Source organism: Clarias gariepinus, chromosome 6, assembly GCF_024256425.1.
Source record: "Clarias gariepinus isolate MV-2021 ecotype Netherlands chromosome 6, CGAR_prim_01v2, whole genome shotgun sequence".
Taxonomy (NCBI): Eukaryota; Metazoa; Chordata; class Actinopteri; order Siluriformes; family Clariidae; genus Clarias; species Clarias gariepinus.
Window position 1 is genome coordinate 34,813,175 of NC_071105.1, and position 22,365 is coordinate 34,835,539.

Here is a 22,365-nt window from a genome sequence, read left to right on the forward strand (position 1 = left end):
CTAAAGGTGTGCTTTCTGTGAGGTTTTTTTAGAAATACATCTCTAAAGACAAAATAAAGACCTCAAGCTCTTATCACTACAATCAACTTACCATTGGTTCTTTCAGTAATGATGCTAAGGTAAAAAATAAAAGCATGCGTGTACATCCAGTATTTAAACAATAATGCGATTTGAAATGAATATATGTGCTATTGTGTGAGTGTGCAGTTACGGATATCTCCAGATTGGACGTGTCTCTACTGTTCCCCTTACACTCTGGAATGTTGCCCCAGGCTGATAAATTCCTCACTCTGCACCACAGGCCTTTTCGAACAGCAACGTAAATTATTCCTACTCAGCTGTGAGAGCAGATAATAACGCTGACAATACAGAAGATCTGGACAATGCCAGATGAACCAGCTTACCCATGGCCTTGGTGAAATCACGGTGGTGCCAACACTGATGAGACTCACTCCACTGGAGCCAAAAACACAAGTTTTAAAATGAAATCAATAATAACCTCCCTAAGCCAAAAACTATTGCATGTTTTGTTAGCTGTAGTTGTAGATGTAATTATGATTTATTATTTTGGATCCGCAAAAACAAACTAAAGTGTAGATAACTGATTATTGTCACGATTACTGGCTATCAGGTTGATAATGGGTCTACATTGATAAGTGCTCATGTTTCATAATGCAACATCTGTAAACACAAAGAAACTGGTAGATCTGATTTGTAACTAAAATAAATAAAGAAATAAACAAACAAATATATATATATATATATATACTTGATCAGTCAAACGTTTGGACACACCTTCTAATTCCATGGTCTTCCATGATTTTTATTTCTTTCTACACTGTAAAATAATCCCTAAGACGTCCAAAATAATCAATAATCTAATATTTGAACAGTTGATATTGAGATGTACTGTATCTGCTGCTTATGCTCTGTAACGGCTCTAATCTGAGGTGCTGTTTGTTAATTGGTGATTTCTAAGGCCGATAACTCTAAATGAATTTCTCCTCAGCAGCAGAGGTAAGTGTTGGTCTTGCTTCTCCTGGGATGGTCTTCATGAGAGACAGGTTCATCATGGTGCTTCAAATGCACTTAACAATATTGATCTTGCAAGGACTGTTCCAGAACAGCTGTCTTAAAATATAAAACTGTTATGTTGTTGTTATTTAATTACCCTATTCCATATGTTTTATTTCATTGTTTTAAAATTTCCAGTATTATTCTTGAATATGAAAAATAAATCAGTAAACAAAAAAACATTAAATTAGAAAGTGTGTCTAAATGTTTTAATGGTACTATTTTATACCATTATATACTTTATATTATATAGTTACATTCTGGCGTGTTTTATACTGTACTATGGGCATCACAGCAATTTGCCAACTATTATAATTGTTTCATATAATAAAGAATGACATACTGTGCTTTTTACCATGCATTTATACCGTTTTTACATTTACAGTTATTTAATAGTTTTTTTTTTAGTATTTGTACATTTAGTACATTTATAACATGTTGCAGACACCGTTATCCAAAGCGGGGAGGGGGGGTGGGTTTTGGGGGGATGGCTTCACATGTTTGAATCTTAGGAATAATTTAAATTTAAAACTGGAATAGTTTGACTTTAATCACAGTAATACAAGCAAGTGATTCGCTCTACATACTATACTGTAGCAATATAGACACCACCTTTGTAGAAGATTCCTCACAACCGAGTCCCCATTTGTATCCCGTCTGAAAGCATTAGTCTTTTCCATACCTGCACCCTAAGGAGTTTTTTACTTTAAAATAAATTGACCTTTTCAGCGTTTTTTTTTTTATTAAGCAAGCATCTTTGTAAAATCCTTGTTTTTTTATTGGACAGGATTAATGTTTTCTCAACAGCCTAACTAACTCACTATACTAAAAGTTCCCTTTTCCTTCCTCTGTTGAATTTTCACTCAGCGAAGTGATTGAGTGCGCACTCCACAGTCTGTTTTCCCCCGTCCATGCCGAGGCAGTGGGGTCAGCAGGAAGATTGAGTGCTTGATGCAGTGTGAATTACTGTAGACTCATGACTGGGCAAACTTTGAGGTTGACACTTACAATCCAGTCCAACACACACTCAGTGTTCACTGCTTCAGATGTCAGAAATAGGGGGGAAGTGTCTATGTGTGTATTTGAATCCGCAAGAAGAACAGATTTATCTTTAGGTGATTTTTTTACATTCACTATATTACCAAAACAAGTGTTTATAGACACTTGATAAACACCTCTATATGAACGTCCCAATCAGATTTAATCCCCAGTTGCTCTAGTAATAATCTTTACTCTCCTGAAAAGGCTTTCCAGTTTGGTGAGAAGACCTTATTCAGCGCGGTTGAGTTCAAGGCGCTGGGCAGGACACTTACATTCTTCCACCACAAACTTGGCAAACGTTTAATCTTGTTATTTTAAGTGAAGTTGTAATGCTTACAGCATACATTGTCATTGTATAACGTGCAAACATTTTGGAGAACAACAAGGTATGGATTGTTAAGCATTCAAACATCAAACATAAGAAGAGATCTAACTTTTGTTAATTATTAATGTTAATATTTTACATTAATTTTTTCAGGGATGGGTTTCACACATGCTTTTTTTAGTCAGTTTGCAACAGCATATACCGCGTAGACCACCAACTTTCTACTAAGCCCCGTACTAACACTAAATTAACTACAGTACAGTATGTCTTACTTATTATAACTACAGTATATGTGATATAAAATTACTGATAAATATCAGTTACATGTTTGCTTATTTGGCCTTAATCATTAATGCACTTGTTGGCTTAGTTTATTATTAAAAAATATATATTAAAAAAGTATATCAAGTGTTTGTTATATGGTTTCTTAATGGCCACCTGGAAACTTCAGGGTTGGGATTCTTAGTTAGATTATGTGCACGGAGTTTGCATGTTCTTTCATGGGCTTGGTGGGTTTCCTCTGGGTACTATGTTTTCCACACACAGTCCTAAGACATGTGCTGTGGGTTGATTGGTGTTTACAAATTTCCAGTAGTGGAAATGGAATGGGTTGGTGCTCTACACTAAGGTCTTTGGGTTATCTCCAGGCTCCCTGTGATCTTACACAAGGTAAGCAGTAAAGATAATGGATGGATGGATGGATAAATGGATGGATAAGTAGATGTATTTTAATACTATTTATACTGTTTAAGGTTTTTTTTATATTGATTTGTTCATGTTAACTAATACACAAAATAATGCCACTTAAAAGAACCGTATTTTAGTGCCATTTTCCAAAAATAAAATGTGTATGATCTTATATGAAAATAGTGAGACATTTTTTTGGTATTAGTTTATTAACCATCTTCCTTTTACACACATTATTTTCAGTTCCATTTAACTGGATCATGCATCATACAAGCCTTCTGAGTGACCCTCAACTTACAGACGGAGACATTTTATGGTGTTCTGGCTCATTTGATTTGCTTGAACATTCTTCCATGAGCGATGTCGCGGTAGACCACCTTATTTGATCTTGATGCTCTCAACCTTGACATCACCTTGAACGTCAATGTGCTTGAAGCTGTCATCGCCAAAACGGTTGGGGAAGCTCATCATTGTGCCGTTGGGGAGTTTGATATAGAATTGGTCATTGTTGAAAGAAAACATCACCTAGAGAGACAGAAACAGACAAAAATATCAAGAAACAGTTTTCAAGTATGACACATTATGAAAAATATGACTATATGAAAAATATTTATTTAAACAATTATCTAAACAAAATATACCTCAAACAAGTGTATTATTTTTTTTTAATAAACCACTGACATGTTGGACATTCTGAAGCACCCATGCCAGCTCAAATGTACACTGTCCTGAATCCTAAATGCATCTTTATGTCTCTCAGGACTGTCCACAACCTCCATGGTTTATTCTCCTTAACTTGGTAGTAGGAAAAGTACTAGTAAGAATTTAAAGCTACCTTTACTTCTGGTATTTAAACTAACTGATATGCAATATTGCATGCAATTAATGCAGTTAGTTTTCACTTATACTGTAGATATCTTTATGTGCATTAAAGGGAAACTTTTCAATTATTTATGAACGGACCCCTACTAATTTTCTCTATAGAGCGCAACAAACCTGGTTTTATGATCTATTTCATGTCATAAATATCATTTTGAGTATAAGAAAAAAGAGAAGTGGTTATAAAATTCAGTTGATGCAAAGGTCTTGCTAGATGACAGATAGCCATTGTGAATCCCCAGATAAGAAAAGCAGTATAATCTCACTGAGAACATCAAATAATGATACACAGTAAAATGACTAATGTTGATAAAGTGTACATCTACAGTAGTTACTACAGTTAGATTGTGCTGTTTTTCTTATTTGGCATAATTACATAATGATAATATATAGATACAGTAATATATTCAGTGTGTGTGTGTGTGTGTGTTTTAAATGCTTATATCCACCTTGAAGGACTCGCCCTGGGAGAAGGGAAAGCTGTGCTCCTTCACCTCCTCGCCCCAGGCTCCACGGAGTGAGTTACACACAATGACATTTGTGTCATTCCGGTGGCTAAAGCGTGGGTTGAAGTGGAGTGCGATGTTTTCAGCGTCATGACCGATATTGATGGAGAATCTGCACAGAGATAAAAGGTGTGTGCTCTTTATCAGCAATATTGTTTTAGATCATTAAATGCGCCTTTATTGTGTTAAACACTTTAGAGCACCGACAATCGTGTTGGACAATGAACATGAGATAGATAGATAGATAGATAGATAGATAGATAGATAGATAGATAGATAGATAGATAGATAGATAGATACTGTAGATAGATAGATAGTTAGATAGAATAACTGATTCAGAAATAAGTTGATAAATTAATATCCTAATTATTGGTACTTTCCAGTTGCTTGGTGCACTTACAAATTACATCCAGATTTGGGTTTGCCGGAGATGGTCAGCTCCTGACCAGCCTTGAAGGTCATGTCCTTAACAGTGAACACCTGGGCAGATAGGCATTAAAATGCAGAATGTAAGATCTCACGTCATAAAGAAGCAGTTCATGTTTAATCCAGCACAATTGATCATGCAAATGATATAATAACATGGACAAATAGGGAACTGATCAAGGATCAGGATGTTGTTACAGGTGTGTGCTAAAGCACATCCTGATAGTAGAAGTTTCTGGAATGGTTTATTGAGTGTGAGATATGGTGTCAACTATGTGACAGGTGACTGGGCTATCTGTATCCTGCCAAGCCCATTGTTAATGATCAACACAAATTACTTCATTGGGCCAGGTGACATTTACAGAGACCAGGAAGACGTGCTGTTTAAACACTGACTGGATAATGTTTTACTCTAATATCACAAATCCATTGTGTAGGTGAATACTAATATTACAAAAAGAAAAAAAAGAAAAAATACAAATATTTGATCCATAAACATCTCAGGAACTCAAATTTGGCAAGAAGATATTATTATTATTATTATTATTATTATTATTATTATTATTATTTTTATTATTATTATTTGTTTCTTTATTATTATTTTTATCAGTAAGCTTATTTAATATATAGTTTTCCCCCCCTTTTTGGTAAACCACACCTTAGACTTATTTCAAATCCTCAATTATTTCACTAATTCAGACCATATCTGCTTTATATAATAAAAATCCATATTTTTATAATGTTTTAGATTTTGGGTTAATAGTACAATAATAACTAGTTGTTAATAATAAATAATTGGTAAATTGATATTTAAAATATGAATTTACAATAAATGTAATATTCACTCATTCACTCATTGTCTATACCCTTTATCTTGTGTACAGGGTCACGGAGGGCCTGAGGTGGGAACTGAACCCTTTGAATACCATTGTGCAACCGATTTATATGATATCATCTCATATCATGATATGGAACTTACTGTCCGCACATACAATCTTGGCACAGGTTTTATGCCAGATGCCCTTTCTGACGCAACCCTCCCATTTTATCCGGGCTTGAGCCTGGCACTTTACCCATGGCTAGGGTTTGGGCACTGGCTGGGTATCGAACCCGGGCCTTTCGCATGGCTGGCAAAACACCTACCACTGAGCCACTAGTGCCATTATAATATAATATAATATAATATAATATAATATAATATAATATAATATAATATAATATAATATAATATAATGTAATATAATATAATATAATATAATATAATATAATAAACATAACATAACAATATAATATAATATAATATAATATAATATAATATAATATAATATAATATAATATAATATAATATAATATAATATACAAATTGTGTGTTTTCCTGCACATATTTGATTGTAATGATAAAAATTTAGTGAACTTTGTTTCTATTATATTTCATAGGCATTGAATTACACTGATAAGATAAGCTGCTATGAGGTCTGCAGTATGTACTCACCATCTTGCCGCTGAAGTAGTAAGGGTTCCAACAGAGACCTTTGCGAACTTGTAACTATCCTTTATAATGCTGTGACAAACCTAGAGGTGTGACCTAACCATCTTTCATCCAATTGGAATATGGGGAGAGGTTAAGAACCAATCACTATTTTTTTTACAGTCTGTAGCCCTAATGGGTAACGTATTATTGTGCCCTGTGATGAATGGGATCTGATTCCTATTTCTGGAGTTTTCTTATGTTTTCACATTGAACACAAGTAATATGAATATGAGCAAAACTAAAGATATCTGTGCATTAGAATGCTACAATAAAATATTATGTAAAAGTAGATGCTGACGCTGCCTACCATTACATTTAGATAGGTACACCTGTGACAGAATGACATAAATGTTAATTATCACTAATAATGTGACTTCCTGTGCAAACATCACAATCCCCCCCCCCCCCCCCCCCCCCACAGCACCTGCTGCCCAAACAAAAAAACTAAATTTCTCTTTTATACAGTATATAAAATGTCAACACCGTTAGTTGTCTGTCAACACCATCAGGTAGGAATTTTTGGATACATGATAATGTATTTCAAATGAAATATTACATTTCCTAACATTAAGGAAGATTTTTATTTATAGGATTACTACTTTCCTGTACAGTAAAAGACAAGAATGGATTTTACTTAATAACTTAGAGGAAGCTGGGTTTTATCCTAATTAAATTATATTAAAAGATGCTGCATCGAATTTTGAAATTATTATATGACAGTTACAAAAAAAAAAACTTGATTAATAGACAAAACCTGTGTTTTCGAGAAAATAAATACAATTAAAGTACATATTTTAATGTCTGACGGTGTAAACAAAAATTCTAAAAAGGTTACAACTGGGAAGTTGTTTCAAAACAGTGAAATGAAATAAAAAAATAATGAAAAATAAAATAAAATAAAAATAATATTTTTTTTCAAATTAGAAAAATGCCCCAGGGATTATTATTATTATTATTATTATTATTATTATTTATTTTATTTTTTTAAATATTTTTTTATTCAATACCTTGCTTGAGCATTGTGCTCAGTGTCTAGGACCAATAAGCTTAAACCTCTGAGTCAGAAATGTAAATGTATAGGTAACTTGTCTCCATCTACTGTTCGAGTTGAAATACTGCAAACAATTCTGGGGGAAAATAGCAGCTGATCATACTGTAAATTGATAGTAAATCCTTTATTTTCTATCTAGTAAATAAAAATTGTGACAAATAGGAATGTTAATAAAAACAAGCATAATTTATAAAAATAATCCATTATATATTAATTTTCAATAAATAATGTTATAAAGTCAGGGACTGTCCACTTAGTCAAGTTATATTATTATTTTTTTTTTCCCAAGATAAGTATCATTTAATCACAACAGCACATCTAAACATTTATTACTCTTTATTACTTTATTCAATCTGATTTGAATTTAGCATGAAGGACTCAAAAATGGGAAAATTTTTTAATAAGTGATGTTTATTTCCAAGCTCTACAAAGCTTTACAAAACAATTACTCCATACACAGTCAGACAACATGTAATAGTGTACACATGTATATTCTGTGTAGTATGAGAGTGATCTGAGTGTTGTGGAGCATGTCACTTCATCTTGATGTTGCTTATCGTGACATCACCATCCACGTAGAGCAATTTAAAGCTGTCGTCTCCGAAACGGTTTGGAAAGCTTATCAGTTTGCCGTCCTGGAGTGTGATATGAAAATGCTCATTGTTGAAGTTAATCACCACCTGTTACAGAAGAAAGAGAGACAAGTGTAAAATGTATGCTAGATAAAATGAATTGATTGCGGAGTTAAAATGATTAATCTGAGCCAGGGTGTCATAAAACCTATCGACTCAATCAGCAGGCTTTGTGTGTTCTGTAAAGGCCAAAGGTTAAATACAGAATGGCCATGGTGTCTTTCCAACAGGGCTATACAATATAGGAAAGCAGTGTGGTTAATCATTGATGCACAAAAAGCTAAGTTAGCAGATAAAATCGCAAGAATTGACACTCTACAGTACATACATATGTATCTTTTTTTTTATTTCTTACAAAGCCTTACACAAACACCAGTATACCTATAAACACTGCTTACAGTATGGGGTGTTCTCCTGGTTATAGATTAGATCAGATCTGAAAGATACAATTTAGAGACCTTCCATCTGGGCAATCATCTACTGCATTTATGTGGAAGAAGAATTCTTCTACCAAAATGTGCAATCTGAATGGCCTATGTTATTTAATAAAGAATTATACCCCCTTTAAATACAGGTATTAAATAACTAATTCAATAACTCAAGCAACTCAAGCATCTTCTAAAAACTCAAGAACCCCTTTTAGCCATCACAGAGTCTTAACCAAACCATACAGTCCACTACACATTTAAGTATATTGTGAAAATCAAAAAAGAGGAATTTCAAAAAGAAAAAAAAAATAATACACATAAAGATGTCACCTTGAAGGTCTGGTCACGTTGGAATGGAAAGTGTTTCTCTTTCTGCTCCTTTCCCCATCCACTGCGGTTTGAGTTACACACGATGACGTTGCGGTCCCTGTTGAATTTAAAACGAGGATTGAGGTGCAAGGCCACGGAGTCCCTGTCATGGCCGATATTGATGGAGAAGCTGAGGACAGACAGACAGAAGCGATAAACATCAGAGCTTATCTGGATCAGAATTAGAACTAATACATAAACATAAATAGTATGGATAAAAATTAGCAGCTGCTAAATCTCCAGCTTTGTGCTTCAGATTCATACTCATAAACTAATATAATCTTAATTCTGAAAAATTCCTAAATTTGCCCACTTCTTTCTAAAGAGTTTTTAAACGTTAGATACACAGCTGTAGCCATATCCCAGTCATTTTTAAGTTCTGCTAAGTTCAGTCTTATTCATCACATGTGCGTCAGTGAAATTATTTATTCTTTGCATATCCAAGCTTCTTTGTCAGTAGGCTGGGGTCAGAGCGCAGGGGCAGCCATTATAGCAGACAGGGTTAAGGGCCTTGCTCAAGAGCCCAACAGCGGCAACCTGGTGACCTGCTCAAGGGCCTCAACACACTGCCCTAAAATGCTTAATCTGTAACCAGCCACTGAACAACACTGATTATACTGTACACATTCCAGGAAGGAAGGATTTGGGCAGGTAGTATAAGAAATTATAGGCTGTTTAGATATAACTGTTTAAGAGCTCAGTTTAAGATCCCCAAATTCAAAAACCAAATTAACTACCTGGTACAATTGAATAAAACAGATTATATTGTTATACCTGCTTGCTGGTTAAAAGCTTTAATTCTTTATCTAGGTTGTAATATTTCCCCACTGTGGGACAAATAAATGTAAAGGTTTATCTTACAGCCTACAACTAATCTATGCTAAAGTGTAAACGTTATTGCTATAGTAGTTTCCACTTTACAGTTTCTGCAGTTTGATTTTATTGCCGTTTATTGCTATACACATCACCTTAAAGGTATCCCATGTTAAGAAAGTTTAAACTAAGGACATCTTACAACTTCGACTGCATGATATGCGTTTTGTTTTCGACTTGTCGAAGTTGCTAAAACTTACGCATCGCAGCCAGAGTTCACCTTGCCAACAATGGTCAGGTCTTGGCCAGCGGTAAACTCCACATCTTCAACAGTGAACCCCTGCAGAGAATTGTGTATTATATTATGTTGATACTGTATCTGCACATCAGAGGAATCTACAAGGATACCTCTTATGCATACCTCTTAGCTTCTTGACCTTTTTCACATTGTGTATTGTTATAATCTGGAAGTTAAATAGACTAAATAAAAAAAAAACAACAATAACTTATTTCCAAAATAACAGTTAAAATGATGAGTTACATGTTAATACGTGCACATAAATGGACTCCATTCAACTTTGGTAATTACCTTTAATGTGCCATGTCCAAAAGCCTAATGTTAATTATTGGCAAAATATTAAAAAAAAGTTACATTAGGTTCCATAGGTGAAGATGTGCAAATATTGACCAAACGTCATTTTAAAGCATTTTACACATTCTACACATATAACATCTAGGCACTCCCAGAATTGCTGTACTGGGTTAGTTAGGGAAAAAAAAAATTCTGACATAAGCGATTTCCAAAAATTTAATTTCAAGAATTAAAAAACATTTCTATTAGAACACAGAATCCTAACATGTGAAAAAGTAGGGCAAATGCTATTGTGTGTTAACATTCTAGTAAATTAGAGAGAAGAGGTTGAAGGTGTTGTGTTTATTCACATTCTTCAAATTTAAATTTTATATAATTTTTCCTAAAATTAATATAGCTTGTTCAAAAATATACATTTTAAAGATAACAAACACGAATAAAGAATTCATATATCAAGAACTAAATTTGAATTCTAATATTGAATTCTATTCATAAATAGCATTCATATTTTAACCTGACACACTAAACTTCACCAGTATATTTATATTAGAACTTGTTCGATACGACAGTAGAGTAACAGGATAGTAAGGTGTGTTACTCACCATCGTGACCGTAATGTGTTGGAGATTCAGAACGTTTGCACGTTGAAACCTTCCCTTAAAAATGAAACCCAGGGTGTGATCAGCTCATTCACAGACCAATCGCAGTAATAGGAGAGTCAGACTGTAGCGTGTGTATGTGTTTGACTACAAACAAATCATAAATCATATATCTAATGAATAACCTTTGATGTCAGTGTATATGATTTACAACAAAGGAACAGTTTGAACAATCAGAGATTTAGGGAAAAAAAAAGACATTCCAAGCACACACACACACACACACACACACACACACACACACACACACACACAGGCCATGACAGTATTAATGATATTAATTGAATTATATGTCCTTTACATTCTTAGCTAATTTCTTGGCATCAAATTGTTTCCTGAATCTTAAACTACAATTCCCAGAATTCACAGCGGACTACAACTCCCAGCACAACTCCCAACCAGGCTTGTTTTTAATGGCTCAGGCAAGTATTAAATGCTTGAAACTCAGGTATTTACAGCATATTGAGATCTGAATCCAGTTCATTTTGTGACTTGTGATGGATACTGTACTACTAATCACGCTCCACAAATTATAATCACACCCACCTGTCCTATAGCTTAGACTCTGCAAAGTAAATCTTCTTAGCTGTGAGGCTTTGACACTTAGGCTGCCCTCTGATGTTCTGTTTGTGCCGTGCCCGACCTCCTGCCTGCCTGTTTGGGTTTGGAATGTTTGCCTGTTTAAAAAACTCAGTAAAGATTTTACTGGGAATGTATCCTGTATCAGCCTCAAACTTTCCACCACTTTGAAATTGCCACTATTATGCAGTTGTACAAATGTTGTAGCCGTGCATATAGTTATATGTCCAAGAGCTGTTATGATGTATGGCCATGGAATGTCTCTCGTCCAATCAGATTACAGGGTCGGAACTAAATGTTGTATAATTAATTATATAAACAATTACATTTTCCGTTTACTGGGTAATTGTTTGGAATTAGAACTCATTATTATTATTATTATTATTATTATTATTTGTAGTAGTAGTAGTAGCAGTAGTAGTATTTACTGTAAGTGCCTGTAAAATCATGTAAAATATAATCACCATATTAAAGTGATAAAGTTGTTATGTCAGTAAGTTTGTCTGGTACAGTGTCCTCCATTACTGTATTACTGTACTGTATTATTATTATTATTATTATTATTATTATTATTATTATGAAAACTAAAAAGGCTTTAGGTAGAAATCAAGTTAAAACTTTAGCTACATAGGTGACCTGATTGTAAATCATTAGCCTGTCTCTTATAATATTTACCGAAGGGTGAAAGGTTTCTGAACAATCAGAAGCACACCATCCAGTCTTTGCAGCTTGCGAACTGATCGAGAACAAGTTTTAAAGTTTTCTCCATTAAGGTGAGTGTAAGAGCTTGTGAGAGTACAGGCTGGGTGGGGGTATTGGCATTTTAGACAAAACTTATTCAAATTTTTAAGATAATATTTATATAATTTTAAAATACAGTAATGTGCCATGGCATGCACACACACACACACACATACACACACGTGTGTGTGTGTGTGACACGTTAACAATGCTATGCATTTGTCAGGTGGCAAATACAGACACAACTGCAGGTAAACAGTTCAATTTTTTTGTTCAATTTTTCAAATAAATTCAAAAAGTAAGACCAGACCATTGTAAAGAAACAGGCAGCACTCAGACAATGAACAAAAAACATGGACTAGACAATTACTGTAGGTAGAAAATAACAATAATAAGGCTTGGTAACGACTTGTTTGCTTCGAGTGTTTACGTCACAATGAGAAAATAAACTGAGCGTTATTTTGTACCAGGATTGTAGATGTAACCAGAAATCCAGGTCTGTGTAATCACTAAGCAGGTGAATTAGAACATGACAGTGTCTGGAGTTGCTGAAAATGTTTTCGGTTTTCAACTTTTGCTCCAATTACAGCAAGCTTTTTGACATACAATAAGGCTCAGAAATTTAGCACACCGAAATCCTGACAGAATTGCTTATTCTCTAAAAAGTCCTTTGTTCCCTAAACATTTTCTCACAACATTATGCTACCACCACCATATTTCACTTTGACAATAGTCTCTTAATGATTTGCACTGTTATGTTTCTGATGTAAAAAAATTGATTAAAAAAAGTCTTCCTGGATAAAGGCGTCTGCCAAATGCTTAAATGTCAATGTATACCTGGACTTGTGCCCTAAGTCTCCTGGGATAGACTCCAGGTCTCCTGTGACCCTGTATACAGGATAAAGGGGTATAGACAACGAGCAAGTGTTTTTGTTGTTGCTTCTGCTGTTTTATTAACCAAACCTTTATTGATACTTTCCAGGCACTTGTTTTAATGACTCAGGTCTTGTTTTTGATGGCTCAGGAAAGATGGCTTAAAGTTAGGTTACTGGTTGGAGATGATTTGCTCTTTTGCTAACAAAAAGAATTTGCATTTTATTTTTTGCCTTAACTGTTCCATAAACCCATTGAATTACGGTTTAGAAGGTCTCAGGTTCAAATCCCACGACCACCAAGTTGTACCTCTTGGGCCCTTGAGCAAAGCCCTTAACCCCCAACTGCTCGGATTTATAATAAGATAAAAATGTAAGTCGTACTGGATAAGGGCGTCTGCCAAATGCCTAAATGTAAATGTACTCCTTATGAAAAGAGGCCTGGATAATAAATTAAAATGAAAAAAAAAAAACAGACACACCCACTGGCAGCATTGTTGTGCACTAGTGCTGGAGCACCATGTTGGGTGCTTTGTGCAATTTTGAACCAGCTAGTGCTCCTGTCATTTTTTTATCAGAAATAAAAAGACCCACATTTACTGGAAAGTCAAAAGATATTTTAATCTACTTTAAATGGCATAAGAAATAACAAAAAAGGTCCATGTTAATCTAAGGCAAGGTTGTATTGTAATTCAACCAGGCTGCAAAATGCCTAAAGGTACAATTTACAAATTGGTTGTTTATGCATAAAACTCATCGGCGACCTCATTTTCCCTCTCGTCTGTTCCAACCACTCAGCGTTCAACATCACCAGTGTACTGATCACCGGCCTGGGCACCTTTTCTTACTGGTTCATGCCTGGATGTTGTTGTTTTTTTATGTTGGAATGATTCATAGGTCACTGAGTGGCTTAAAAAACAAAAAGCATTCCGCTAAAACTGCTCATGTACAGGCGTGAAAATAAAACCTGCCAAAAATAAAAGCCGAAACAGTCCTTTAAGAAACCCGCAGGAGAGCCTACATTATATATTATAAGAAAGTCTGGCTGTTTGGAAGCAAAATATGTAGAAATTATAGGAACAGACTTTTGCACAGCACTGTACTTCTCGATGTTTATGGATAAAATTCTACCCTTTATAGTACGATGTTGCCTTTTTTATGTTAAAATATTTTGTTTTAAGCAGGGAAATATTAAATTTTATTTTTTTTATGTTGCAGTATCCAAATATGTTCTTTTGGAGGGTAAAGAAAAGAAAATGAAAAAAAGTTAATTGCTGTCTGTAGGTTATCCATGGATGCTTCGGCAGCAGGCTCCCCACAGGAAGTTATTGAGAGGGTGTCCAAGCAACTGGGCTGCAGCACTACCTCGCGTGACGTGGCTGAATACTTGGACCAACATGACAATCTGCGGGTTTTGCGTCAAGAATTCCTGGTTCCGAAAGTGTCCGATCTTCCTCAATGTAAATTTCCCAAGAAAATGAATAATGCCATCAGCAATTGTTGTCACTGGAGTGTTTTCTAATGTATTCGTCTTTTATTTTAAAAAACATTATATTAGGGTTTTGTAGTTGTGTAATATCCCCTGCCTAAACGCCCTCAAAACTATTTAGTTTAAAAGATAACCCCCTTTTGAGGGTACTGTACCATTCCAGTGGTGACCAGTAGTGCAATTAGTACTTTTAGACTAAAATGTCGAATAATGTTGCACATAATAGTAGCCCAATAAGTCTTGTTCTTTACAGCTGACCTGACACTTGTTGATGGCTCAGAAGATTGCATTTACTTAGTAGGCAACTCTTTAGGACTACAACCCAAAAATACCAAAAAGTTCATTGATGAGGAGTTGGAGAAATGGGCCAAAATGTAAGCTGTGTATCTAATTAAGAATACTTTTTTTTCTTAAATCATTAATGCTTAAAATAATATGAATTTACATTAGAACATGAATGGAAATTTGCATGAAATATCCATAGAAGTTAGTTTTGTTTGTAACCTTGTTTAATCAGCCATAGTGTTAATATGAGACGCTATTTAACAAAAACTCGAATGCTTGTTCATAGAGGAGCCCATGGACATGTGATGGGGTCTCGCCCTTGGGCCTGGGCTGAGAACAACCTGGAGGCTCTCATGGCAAAAGTTGTGGGTAATTAAAGGGCTGATGGTTTTATAAAAACTTTCTGTCATCTGATTGTGAGTCGCTCTTTAGAGAATCGTGAATCGTAAATCGTAATGGACCATTTGGTGGCATGCTGTTATAGGGAAAATAATCAACAACAGGGGGTTGCAAAGAGTCACAGTCACAACCCTGAAGAAGATTGTTTTCTTGTAACAGCATGTCAAGGAGTGTTTTATTCTTCTCATACAACAGAAGTCTGTTATGATTACATACTTTTTATCATAGCCATATGTTATACTGTGGAATCAATTTTTGTTATCCTACAAAAATTATTGTGTGTGTGTGTGTGTGTGTGTGTGTGTCTGTGCATGTAATATAATAAGGTGCTAAACCAGAAGAAGTGGCCTTAATGAATGGCTTGACTGTCAATCTGCACCTCCTGATGGTAAACATACTGTATAGACCATGTTCTAGTATAGCTCTAATCTCTGAAAGGCACACCATAACATTTAGATTTATTAAGAATTTTATTGTCCCTAACAGCTTGCATTTTACAAGCCCACTGCAAAACGGCACAAAATCATTCTGGAGGAAAAGGCCTTCCCTTCTGACCATGTGAGCACTTGCACAAGCACTTGTTGTTGTACACACTGTCCTGGTTAGAAATCAAAGTTACACATTATCCTCCCCTTACCTTGTAATTATATACTAAAGTTTAGAGAGTGGCCTCATTACACTTTTTTTTATTTATTTATTTATTTATTTATTTTTTACAATTTACTAAATATATTTTTAAACCACTGATAAAAAAAAAAAAAAACATATATCCAGTTTTTTTAAAAATAGGAAAATTAAGGGAAAAATCTGAATATATGTAGACATTTAAATTGTTGTAAACAAATTTTAATAAGCTGTACTTATTAAATATTTTGTTTTAGTTAAATGATGATGTCAAGCTATAATATACTGTAATCTAAATACAGTATATTGCATGTAATTATTTATTTATTTTATTTACATGTGTGTTATATAGTATGCTGTGGAATCTCAGATACGCCTAAGGGGATTTGACCCTAGTGAGAGCATGGTCCTTCTCAAACCCAGAGTGGTAACACTTTTTTAAAAATCTTTTTCTAGACATGAAAAGGGGCTCGAGTGCAAAATGAGAGCAGTTTTGAGTCACAACTAAGTTAAATAGCATAAACGCCATAATATTATATTAAATAGGTTTAGGGTAATTCAGTGTGAATTTTGTGTAATTTTGCAAACCTTACACAGTTTTGTCAAAATTCATAAATCAGGCAGCAGATGTGTTTGTATGTACTGTAAATCTGCAATTGAGTTTTAATAATAGGTTGATTGAGAGGTTATTATTATTATTATTATTATTATTATTATTATTATTATAGCAAAATGCTTTGATTGTGATTTTATAGTAAGTCAGCAGCAAATTATAACAGGTACAGCTCATGATGATGATGATGATGATTATTATTATTGTAATAATAATAATATTATCAAAGCAATAATAATACTGTATGTTTTGTCTTTCTTTTTTATTATATTTTGGACAAGAACATGAAATTTTAAAATCGATAAAAGAAGGATATTCTTCTTTTTAAAAAAAAAATTTATATATATATATATATATATATATTCAGACTATATATAATTATAATAAAATAAGTTTGGTCATGAACAACCTTGTGGGTTTAAGGAAACTAATTCATCAAAATTCATAACAATAAGTCATTCATAATACCTTAATCTAATCATTTAACAAAAAAAGGGTGAGGACACCCTGAGGACGGAGGACATCGTGTCTACAATCAAGCGAGAGGGAGAATCCGTTGCTGTGGTGATGCTTGGTGGAGTCCAGTACTACACGGGCCAACTGTTCGATATGGAGGTTATCACTAAAGCAGGCCAGGCCCAGGTTAGATCACAGTCTTACACAATGGGGCATGCTGTACAACATCTTATGTTGTTAAACATCCATTAACCCAGTTAGTTCCTGTTATCAGTTCCTGGTATGGCAGCTGTTACAGTCACTTCCTCAGCTTGATTTTCTCTGTTACCGAGTAACCAGAAAGCACTTTCTTCAAACTTTTGGAATTCTAACTAATTTAACAGCCTAACGTGTCTGTTTAGGGCTGCTATGTAGGGTTCGACTGTGCACATGCAGTGGGTAATGCAGAGCTGCGACTGCATGACTGGGGAGTCGACTTCGCCTGCTGGTGCACCTACAAAGTAAGTTTAGATTCATGTTTTTCTAAAGATTTAAATGTGTTTAATTTTTGTGTTTTTTTTTTTATGTTACAATAATAATTATAATTGACAGTAATCATGTTTAAGATAATACCCATTGCATACACTGCTACTTACAGTGTGTAAGGGGTTAAAATACATCAGGTAATGTTGTTTAAAGGAAACTAAAGTTTAATTTTTTAAACTTTAATTACATTTTTATTTTTATTTAATTAATTAAACTTTAATTTTTTAAAGTTTAATTAAGTAAAGTTTAAAGGTTGGTTATTTTCTAAATTGGTTTATTTCTTGTATGCCTTAGCTTTTTGCCAGTAATATCCACTACTGTGCAAAAAACGTAGGCACATGCTAAAGCATAATAATAATAATAATAATAATAATAATAATAATAATAATGTAGAGAATAATAATAATAATAATAATAATAATAATAATAATAATAATAATAAAAATTATAAAAAATAATAATAATAATAATTTAAAAACATATATAAAGCCCAGTAAACAGTAATTAATGAAACAATTTTATTATTTGGTGTGGCAATGCTTTGAGGACGGTTCAGAGTCAATTTCAAGTTGTGCAATTTGTTAGCTATTAAGTTTTAAGTAGCCTTATGCAGAACCACACACAGTTCTTTTGAGGATTTTGACTGTTGTACCTGCTTTTTTTATGCAAAACCCAGCAGCTTCAATGTTGTTTTTTTGTCTAAAAAAGTTGTCGCTTATGTAAATTTTTTTCTTTCTCACTTGTCATCTATACCACTTTATCCTGAATACAGGGTTGTGGGGGGCCTAGAGCCTATCCCAGGAGCAGGGTACACCCTGGACAGGGTGCCTATCCATTGCAGGACACACACACATACCTATACACTCACACAAACATTCACACACTACAGGCAATTTGGGAAGGACAATCCACCTAACCTACATGTCTATGGTCTGTGGGAGGAAACCCACCAAGCACGGGGAGAACATGCAAACTCCATGCACACAGAGACTGGAATCAAGCCTGGCCGGGAATCAAACCCGGAGCCTAAAGGTGCAAGGCGACAGTGCTAACCCCTACACCACTGTGGCTTCAGGCTCAATAATAAAGTCATAAAATTACACAAAGAAAATCTATTTAAAAAAGTACTGAAAACACAGGGTGTCTAGGACATTTGCACAGGACTGCATATATGTACTGTACAGTTATATAATAACTTAATAATAAGTGTTTCATCTTGTCTATGTTACAGAAGATATGACATGTTCATTTCTCGTGTTGTTCTCAGTATATGAACTCCGGAGCAGGTGGTTTGGCAGGAGCATACATACATGAGAATCATATGTACACAGTCAAACCTGCGTGAGTATCAAATACCAGGTCTGCAAAAAAACAAAAAAAAAGTCTAGTCATGTATCTCTCTCTCTTTCTCTCTCTCAATGCTTTATCTCTTTTAGGCTGCTCGGTTGGTGGGGACACAAGTTGGACACAAGATTTCAGATGACCAATGGTATTCTTTTGCCAGTTGCACTCAGAAAATTAATGAGTTACTTTCAAAGCTTTCAAAGCTCTGTGCTCTACATTAAATAATAAGTGTTAAAACTCGAAACCATTACAATACATACACATTCTCTGTTAGCACTTTGCTTCCTCCTGGTGGTTGAAAAGGTAACTACCTAATGAGATCATTGAGTGTGGCTCAAGTGACTGCTTGGTCATGTCATGTTTCCGCAGTGATGAACCTTCAGCCTGGTGTTAGTGGATTCCGACTTGCAAATCAACCCATTTTACTGGTTTGTCCTCTACAGGCTAGTCTTGAGGTGAGATGATACACATTTAATACAGGTTTGTTAGCCCTGTCACCTCGCACCTCCAGGGTCCAAATTCGAATCCCGCCTCGGGGTCTGTGTGTATGGAGTTTGCATGTTTTCCCCATGCTTGGTGGTTTCCACTGGGTACTCGGATTTCCTCCCACAGTTTAAAGACATGAAGATTAGGTGTTCCCAAGTTGCCTGTAGTGTGTGAATGAGTGTGTGAATGTTGATATGACCACCACTGGCCTCCACGGTACCTGGTTGGACTACAGGGGTTTCTTGATGGATGCATGGATGGAATACAGGTTTACAATTCATTATATAATGCTGTAATTAGTAATGATAAGTGTCATGTCATGCACATGACATCATCCATAACATAATGTGTCCTGCAAACATGGCTGCCATGGACTACAGCTCCCAATTAACCTACTAACACCCATTTAATGTAGTACTACTACTGCTTTTCTAAATCAGATCTTTAACAAGACCACCATGAGGGATCTGAGGAAGAAATCCATCCTGCTGACTGGTTACCTGGAACACCTCCTGAAGCACTACTACAGCGAGGACAAGTCAGAGCCACGGAAACCTCACGTCCGTATCATAACACCTGGGAACCCGGAGGAGAGAGGCTGCCAGCTCTCACTCTCCTTCTCTGTTCCCGTCAGAGCTGTCTTTCAAGAGCTGGAGAAGAGAGGAGTCGCAGTGAGTGGTGTATACACCGTATGGCCGTAGACACCTGACCATAGCACAATAAATGCACATGCACTTTATTTAGACATCCTATTTGTTTACTGTAATAATAACCTCAGAATTTCTGAAAAGGCTTTCCATTAGATTTTAGAGCCTGGTTTTGGGGATTTATTTAGTCTGCATTTGGGTTTATTCCAAAATTGTTTACTAGGGTTGCGATCAGGGCAGGATATTCAAGTTCTTTTCAAGATCATGTTGAAACAACTTTTATAAGATGGATTGTGATCAAGTTCAAATGTGTTTTGCACTCAATTTCATCAGCCATAATATTAAAACCACATAACATCAACACATTTACATTGATTGTAAATTATATAGCAGTAAACTGGTGATAGGATCATGGGCACCCAAGGCTCAACCATGACTGGGGGGGGGACCAAAGGCCAGCCAACCCAAAAATTGCCAAAAAATGAAAACCTTTTTTTAAATAAATCAATGCAGGTCACGATAGAGAGGCACCAGAGCCCTCAGTGTACAAGAGACTGCCATGCACGCGGCCAGCAAGCAAACAGTCTAAGACTGCTGACCCAGCCATCAAACTCTTTAAATCTCAATCCAATTCAATCCAATTGAGCGTCCATGGGATACCCTGAACAAAATAGTCTAATTCATCCATGCCATTCACAGCATTTAAGGGATCTGCTGATAAATTCCTGGTAAAAGACACCTCAGCACACCCCAGATGCCCCACAGTCACAGGAAAAGAGAAACCTGCACAATACCAGACATAATGTTTTGTGTTTTAATATCATGGCTGATCAGTGTATCGACATACTGTATGTACTGTATACAGTATACTAAAAATACAATATATGTGTACCTAATTGATGTACTGTATACCTGTCCTGCAGTGTGACATGAGGGAACCAGACGTACTGCGTGTGGCTCCTGTTCCTCTCTACAACTCCTTCACTGATGTACATCGCTTCATCCTGGTGCTTGGAGCAGCTTTGGAAGCCAGCAAACAACATAGTTGATCTCTGACCACTTGATGCATTAAAGGGATTTTTTTTAAAGTTGAAAAATAAAGTAATAAGAGTGGCTTTAAGTTTGTGCTACTGTAGATTGACTGATGGACAGAAGATTGACGGGATTGATAGTGACTGACTGATTAGTATTTAGCAGTTTTTGTTGGGCGGAATAATCTTACACCTAAAACCATGATTATGATTTGCTGTATTCTCATGTGACCTTAAGATACAGTATGGTTCACTTTAGGTCATTCAGTATGGTGTACAGATCAAATCTGACAAACTGTAATCAGTATGGTGCCAGTTCCAAGGCACTTGAGCCCCAGAGCAAGTATTTCAGATGTTCTTACACACCAAAGAGAAATACCTTAACATTGTAGATTAAAAGAATACATTAAAACTACTGATTTGTTATATTGATGGTTAGCTATGAGGCTTATTTCTCTTGATTCCAGGTTTCTGGTTAGATTTATTTCTGGACTGGAAACTCACAATGCAATGGGGATGAGGTTTGCAGGAAGGATTTTTTTTTTTTTTTACTACAGTTTCACTAAGCCTGACAGGCTGCAGTGGGCCTTAAATATCACAAACAGCTTAAAAATACTGGCTTAAAATAACATACTCTCTTTACACTTTACCCTCTTTAAAAAAATGCTGTGCATGACTTCTTTTATTACCAAGGTCCTTTCTGAACAACATGAATTTTTTAAAACATTATCAAAATATCTTCCTGCATACCCTTTTCTGTTTTTTTTTTGTTTTTTTTATCTATTTAATAGATAATAAAAAGGAAACAAAAACAGATTTAAAAAAAAGGAAACTATAGATTCCCTAGGACAAATATTACAAAGTGATTAAAGTAGATTAAACACCCGCTTTGATTAGCAGCCCTATGCACGACTGCAGGTCAATGTTTTACAAATGTGAACAATTTCTGTAAAAGTTATGCTTGACTTTTGTTTTAATGTTGGGCTCACTCTAGGAAAAGTTATTAAATTTCTAGTAAAAAAAAAAATCATTTAGGGGTTTTCTCTGCTGTTAAACATACAGTAGTCACGGGTCATTTTCGACCCTGAAGACAACACATGGGTTAAAAATAATCCTTTACGTGTAGAAGTTGTCAACGTTTAATTAAAATCAAGCAAATGTCACATTCGAATTATGAACGCCATGTAATGGGATTATACTGAATACCAAACGACACCATTCTATATTTTCGACTCCAACAGCCATGAATACTTAGTCACCA

The 22,365-nt window shown here is 35.0% G+C and overlaps 3 protein-coding genes across 4 annotated transcripts; 1 reads left to right on the forward strand and 2 right to left on the reverse strand.

Annotated features, from left to right (window-relative positions):
* Window positions 1-3,393: 3,393 nt before the first annotated feature.
* On the reverse strand, window positions 3,394-6,460 carry LOC128526957 (beta-galactoside-binding lectin-like). Its single transcript, XM_053499190.1, has 4 exons — window positions 6,431-6,460; window positions 4,913-4,992; window positions 4,456-4,624; window positions 3,394-3,652 (listed from the first exon to the last, which is right to left on the reverse strand). Exons 1-4 carry the CDS (start codon window positions 6,431-6,433, stop codon window positions 3,506-3,508), a joined length of 399 nt encoding a protein of 132 aa, XP_053355165.1. The 5' UTR covers window positions 6,434-6,460; the 3' UTR covers window positions 3,394-3,505.
* Window positions 6,461-7,910: 1,450 nt separating this feature from the next.
* Window positions 7,911-11,061, reverse strand: LOC128527086 (congerin-2-like). The gene is made up of 4 exons (XM_053499373.1): window positions 10,957-11,061; window positions 10,023-10,102; window positions 8,911-9,079; window positions 7,911-8,200 (listed from the first exon to the last, which is right to left on the reverse strand). The coding sequence occupies exons 1-4, from the start codon at window positions 10,957-10,959 to the stop codon at window positions 8,054-8,056; spliced, it is 399 nt and encodes a 132-aa protein (XP_053355348.1). The 5' UTR covers window positions 10,960-11,061; the 3' UTR covers window positions 7,911-8,053.
* A 1,234-nt stretch (window positions 11,062-12,295) lies between these two features.
* On the forward strand, window positions 12,296-21,530 carry kynu (kynureninase). 2 transcript variants are annotated; one of them, XM_053498924.1, is made up of 14 exons: window positions 12,296-12,365; window positions 14,490-14,665; window positions 14,948-15,068; window positions 15,266-15,348; window positions 15,705-15,766; window positions 15,865-15,936; window positions 16,355-16,429; window positions 17,111-17,257; window positions 17,473-17,571; window positions 18,864-18,937; window positions 19,033-19,085; window positions 19,310-19,395; window positions 19,867-20,097; window positions 20,997-21,530. In XM_053498924.1, exons 2-14 carry the CDS (start codon window positions 14,497-14,499, stop codon window positions 21,120-21,122), a joined length of 1,398 nt encoding a protein of 465 aa, XP_053354899.1. In that variant the 5' UTR covers window positions 12,296-12,365; window positions 14,490-14,496; the 3' UTR covers window positions 21,123-21,530. The 2 variants fall into 2 exon arrangements, with proteins under 2 accessions (XP_053354899.1, XP_053354900.1); XM_053498925.1 differs by lacking the exon at window positions 12,296-12,365 and adding an exon at window positions 12,559-12,584.
* Window positions 21,531-22,365: the final 835 nt, after the last annotated feature.

What these genes read in the sequence shown, in the direction of transcription:
- LOC128526957 (XM_053499190.1), bottom strand. An exon ending in CCCAAATCTGGATGTAATTT is followed by an intron (nt 4,625 to 4,912) that starts GTAAGTGCACCA and finishes ATCTCTGTGCAG; the next exon opens with ATTCTCCATCAATATCGGTC. An exon ending in CCCAGGGCGAGTCCTTCAAG is followed by an intron (nt 3,653 to 4,455) that starts GTGGATATAAGC and finishes CTGTCTCTCTAG; the next exon opens with GTGATGTTTTCTTTCAACAA.
- LOC128527086 (XM_053499373.1), bottom strand. An exon ending in GTGAACTCTGGCTGCGATGC is followed by an intron (nt 9,080 to 10,022) that starts GTAAGTTTTAGC and finishes GTCTGTCCTCAG; the next exon opens with CTTCTCCATCAATATCGGCC. An exon ending in AACGTGACCAGACCTTCAAG is followed by an intron (nt 8,201 to 8,910) that starts GTGACATCTTTA and finishes CTTCTGTAACAG; the next exon opens with GTGGTGATTAACTTCAACAA.
- kynu (XM_053498924.1), top strand. Translation starts at nt 14,497, where the DNA reads ATGGATGCTTCGGCAGCAGGCTCCCCACAGGAAGTTATTGAGAGGGTG. An exon ending in AGTGTCCGATCTTCCTCAAT is followed by an intron (nt 14,666 to 14,947) that starts GTAAATTTCCCA and finishes TGTTCTTTACAG; the next exon opens with CTGACCTGACACTTGTTGAT. An exon ending in TCTCATGGCAAAAGTTGTGG is followed by an intron (nt 15,349 to 15,704) that starts GTAATTAAAGGG and finishes TAATATAATAAG; the next exon opens with GTGCTAAACCAGAAGAAGTG.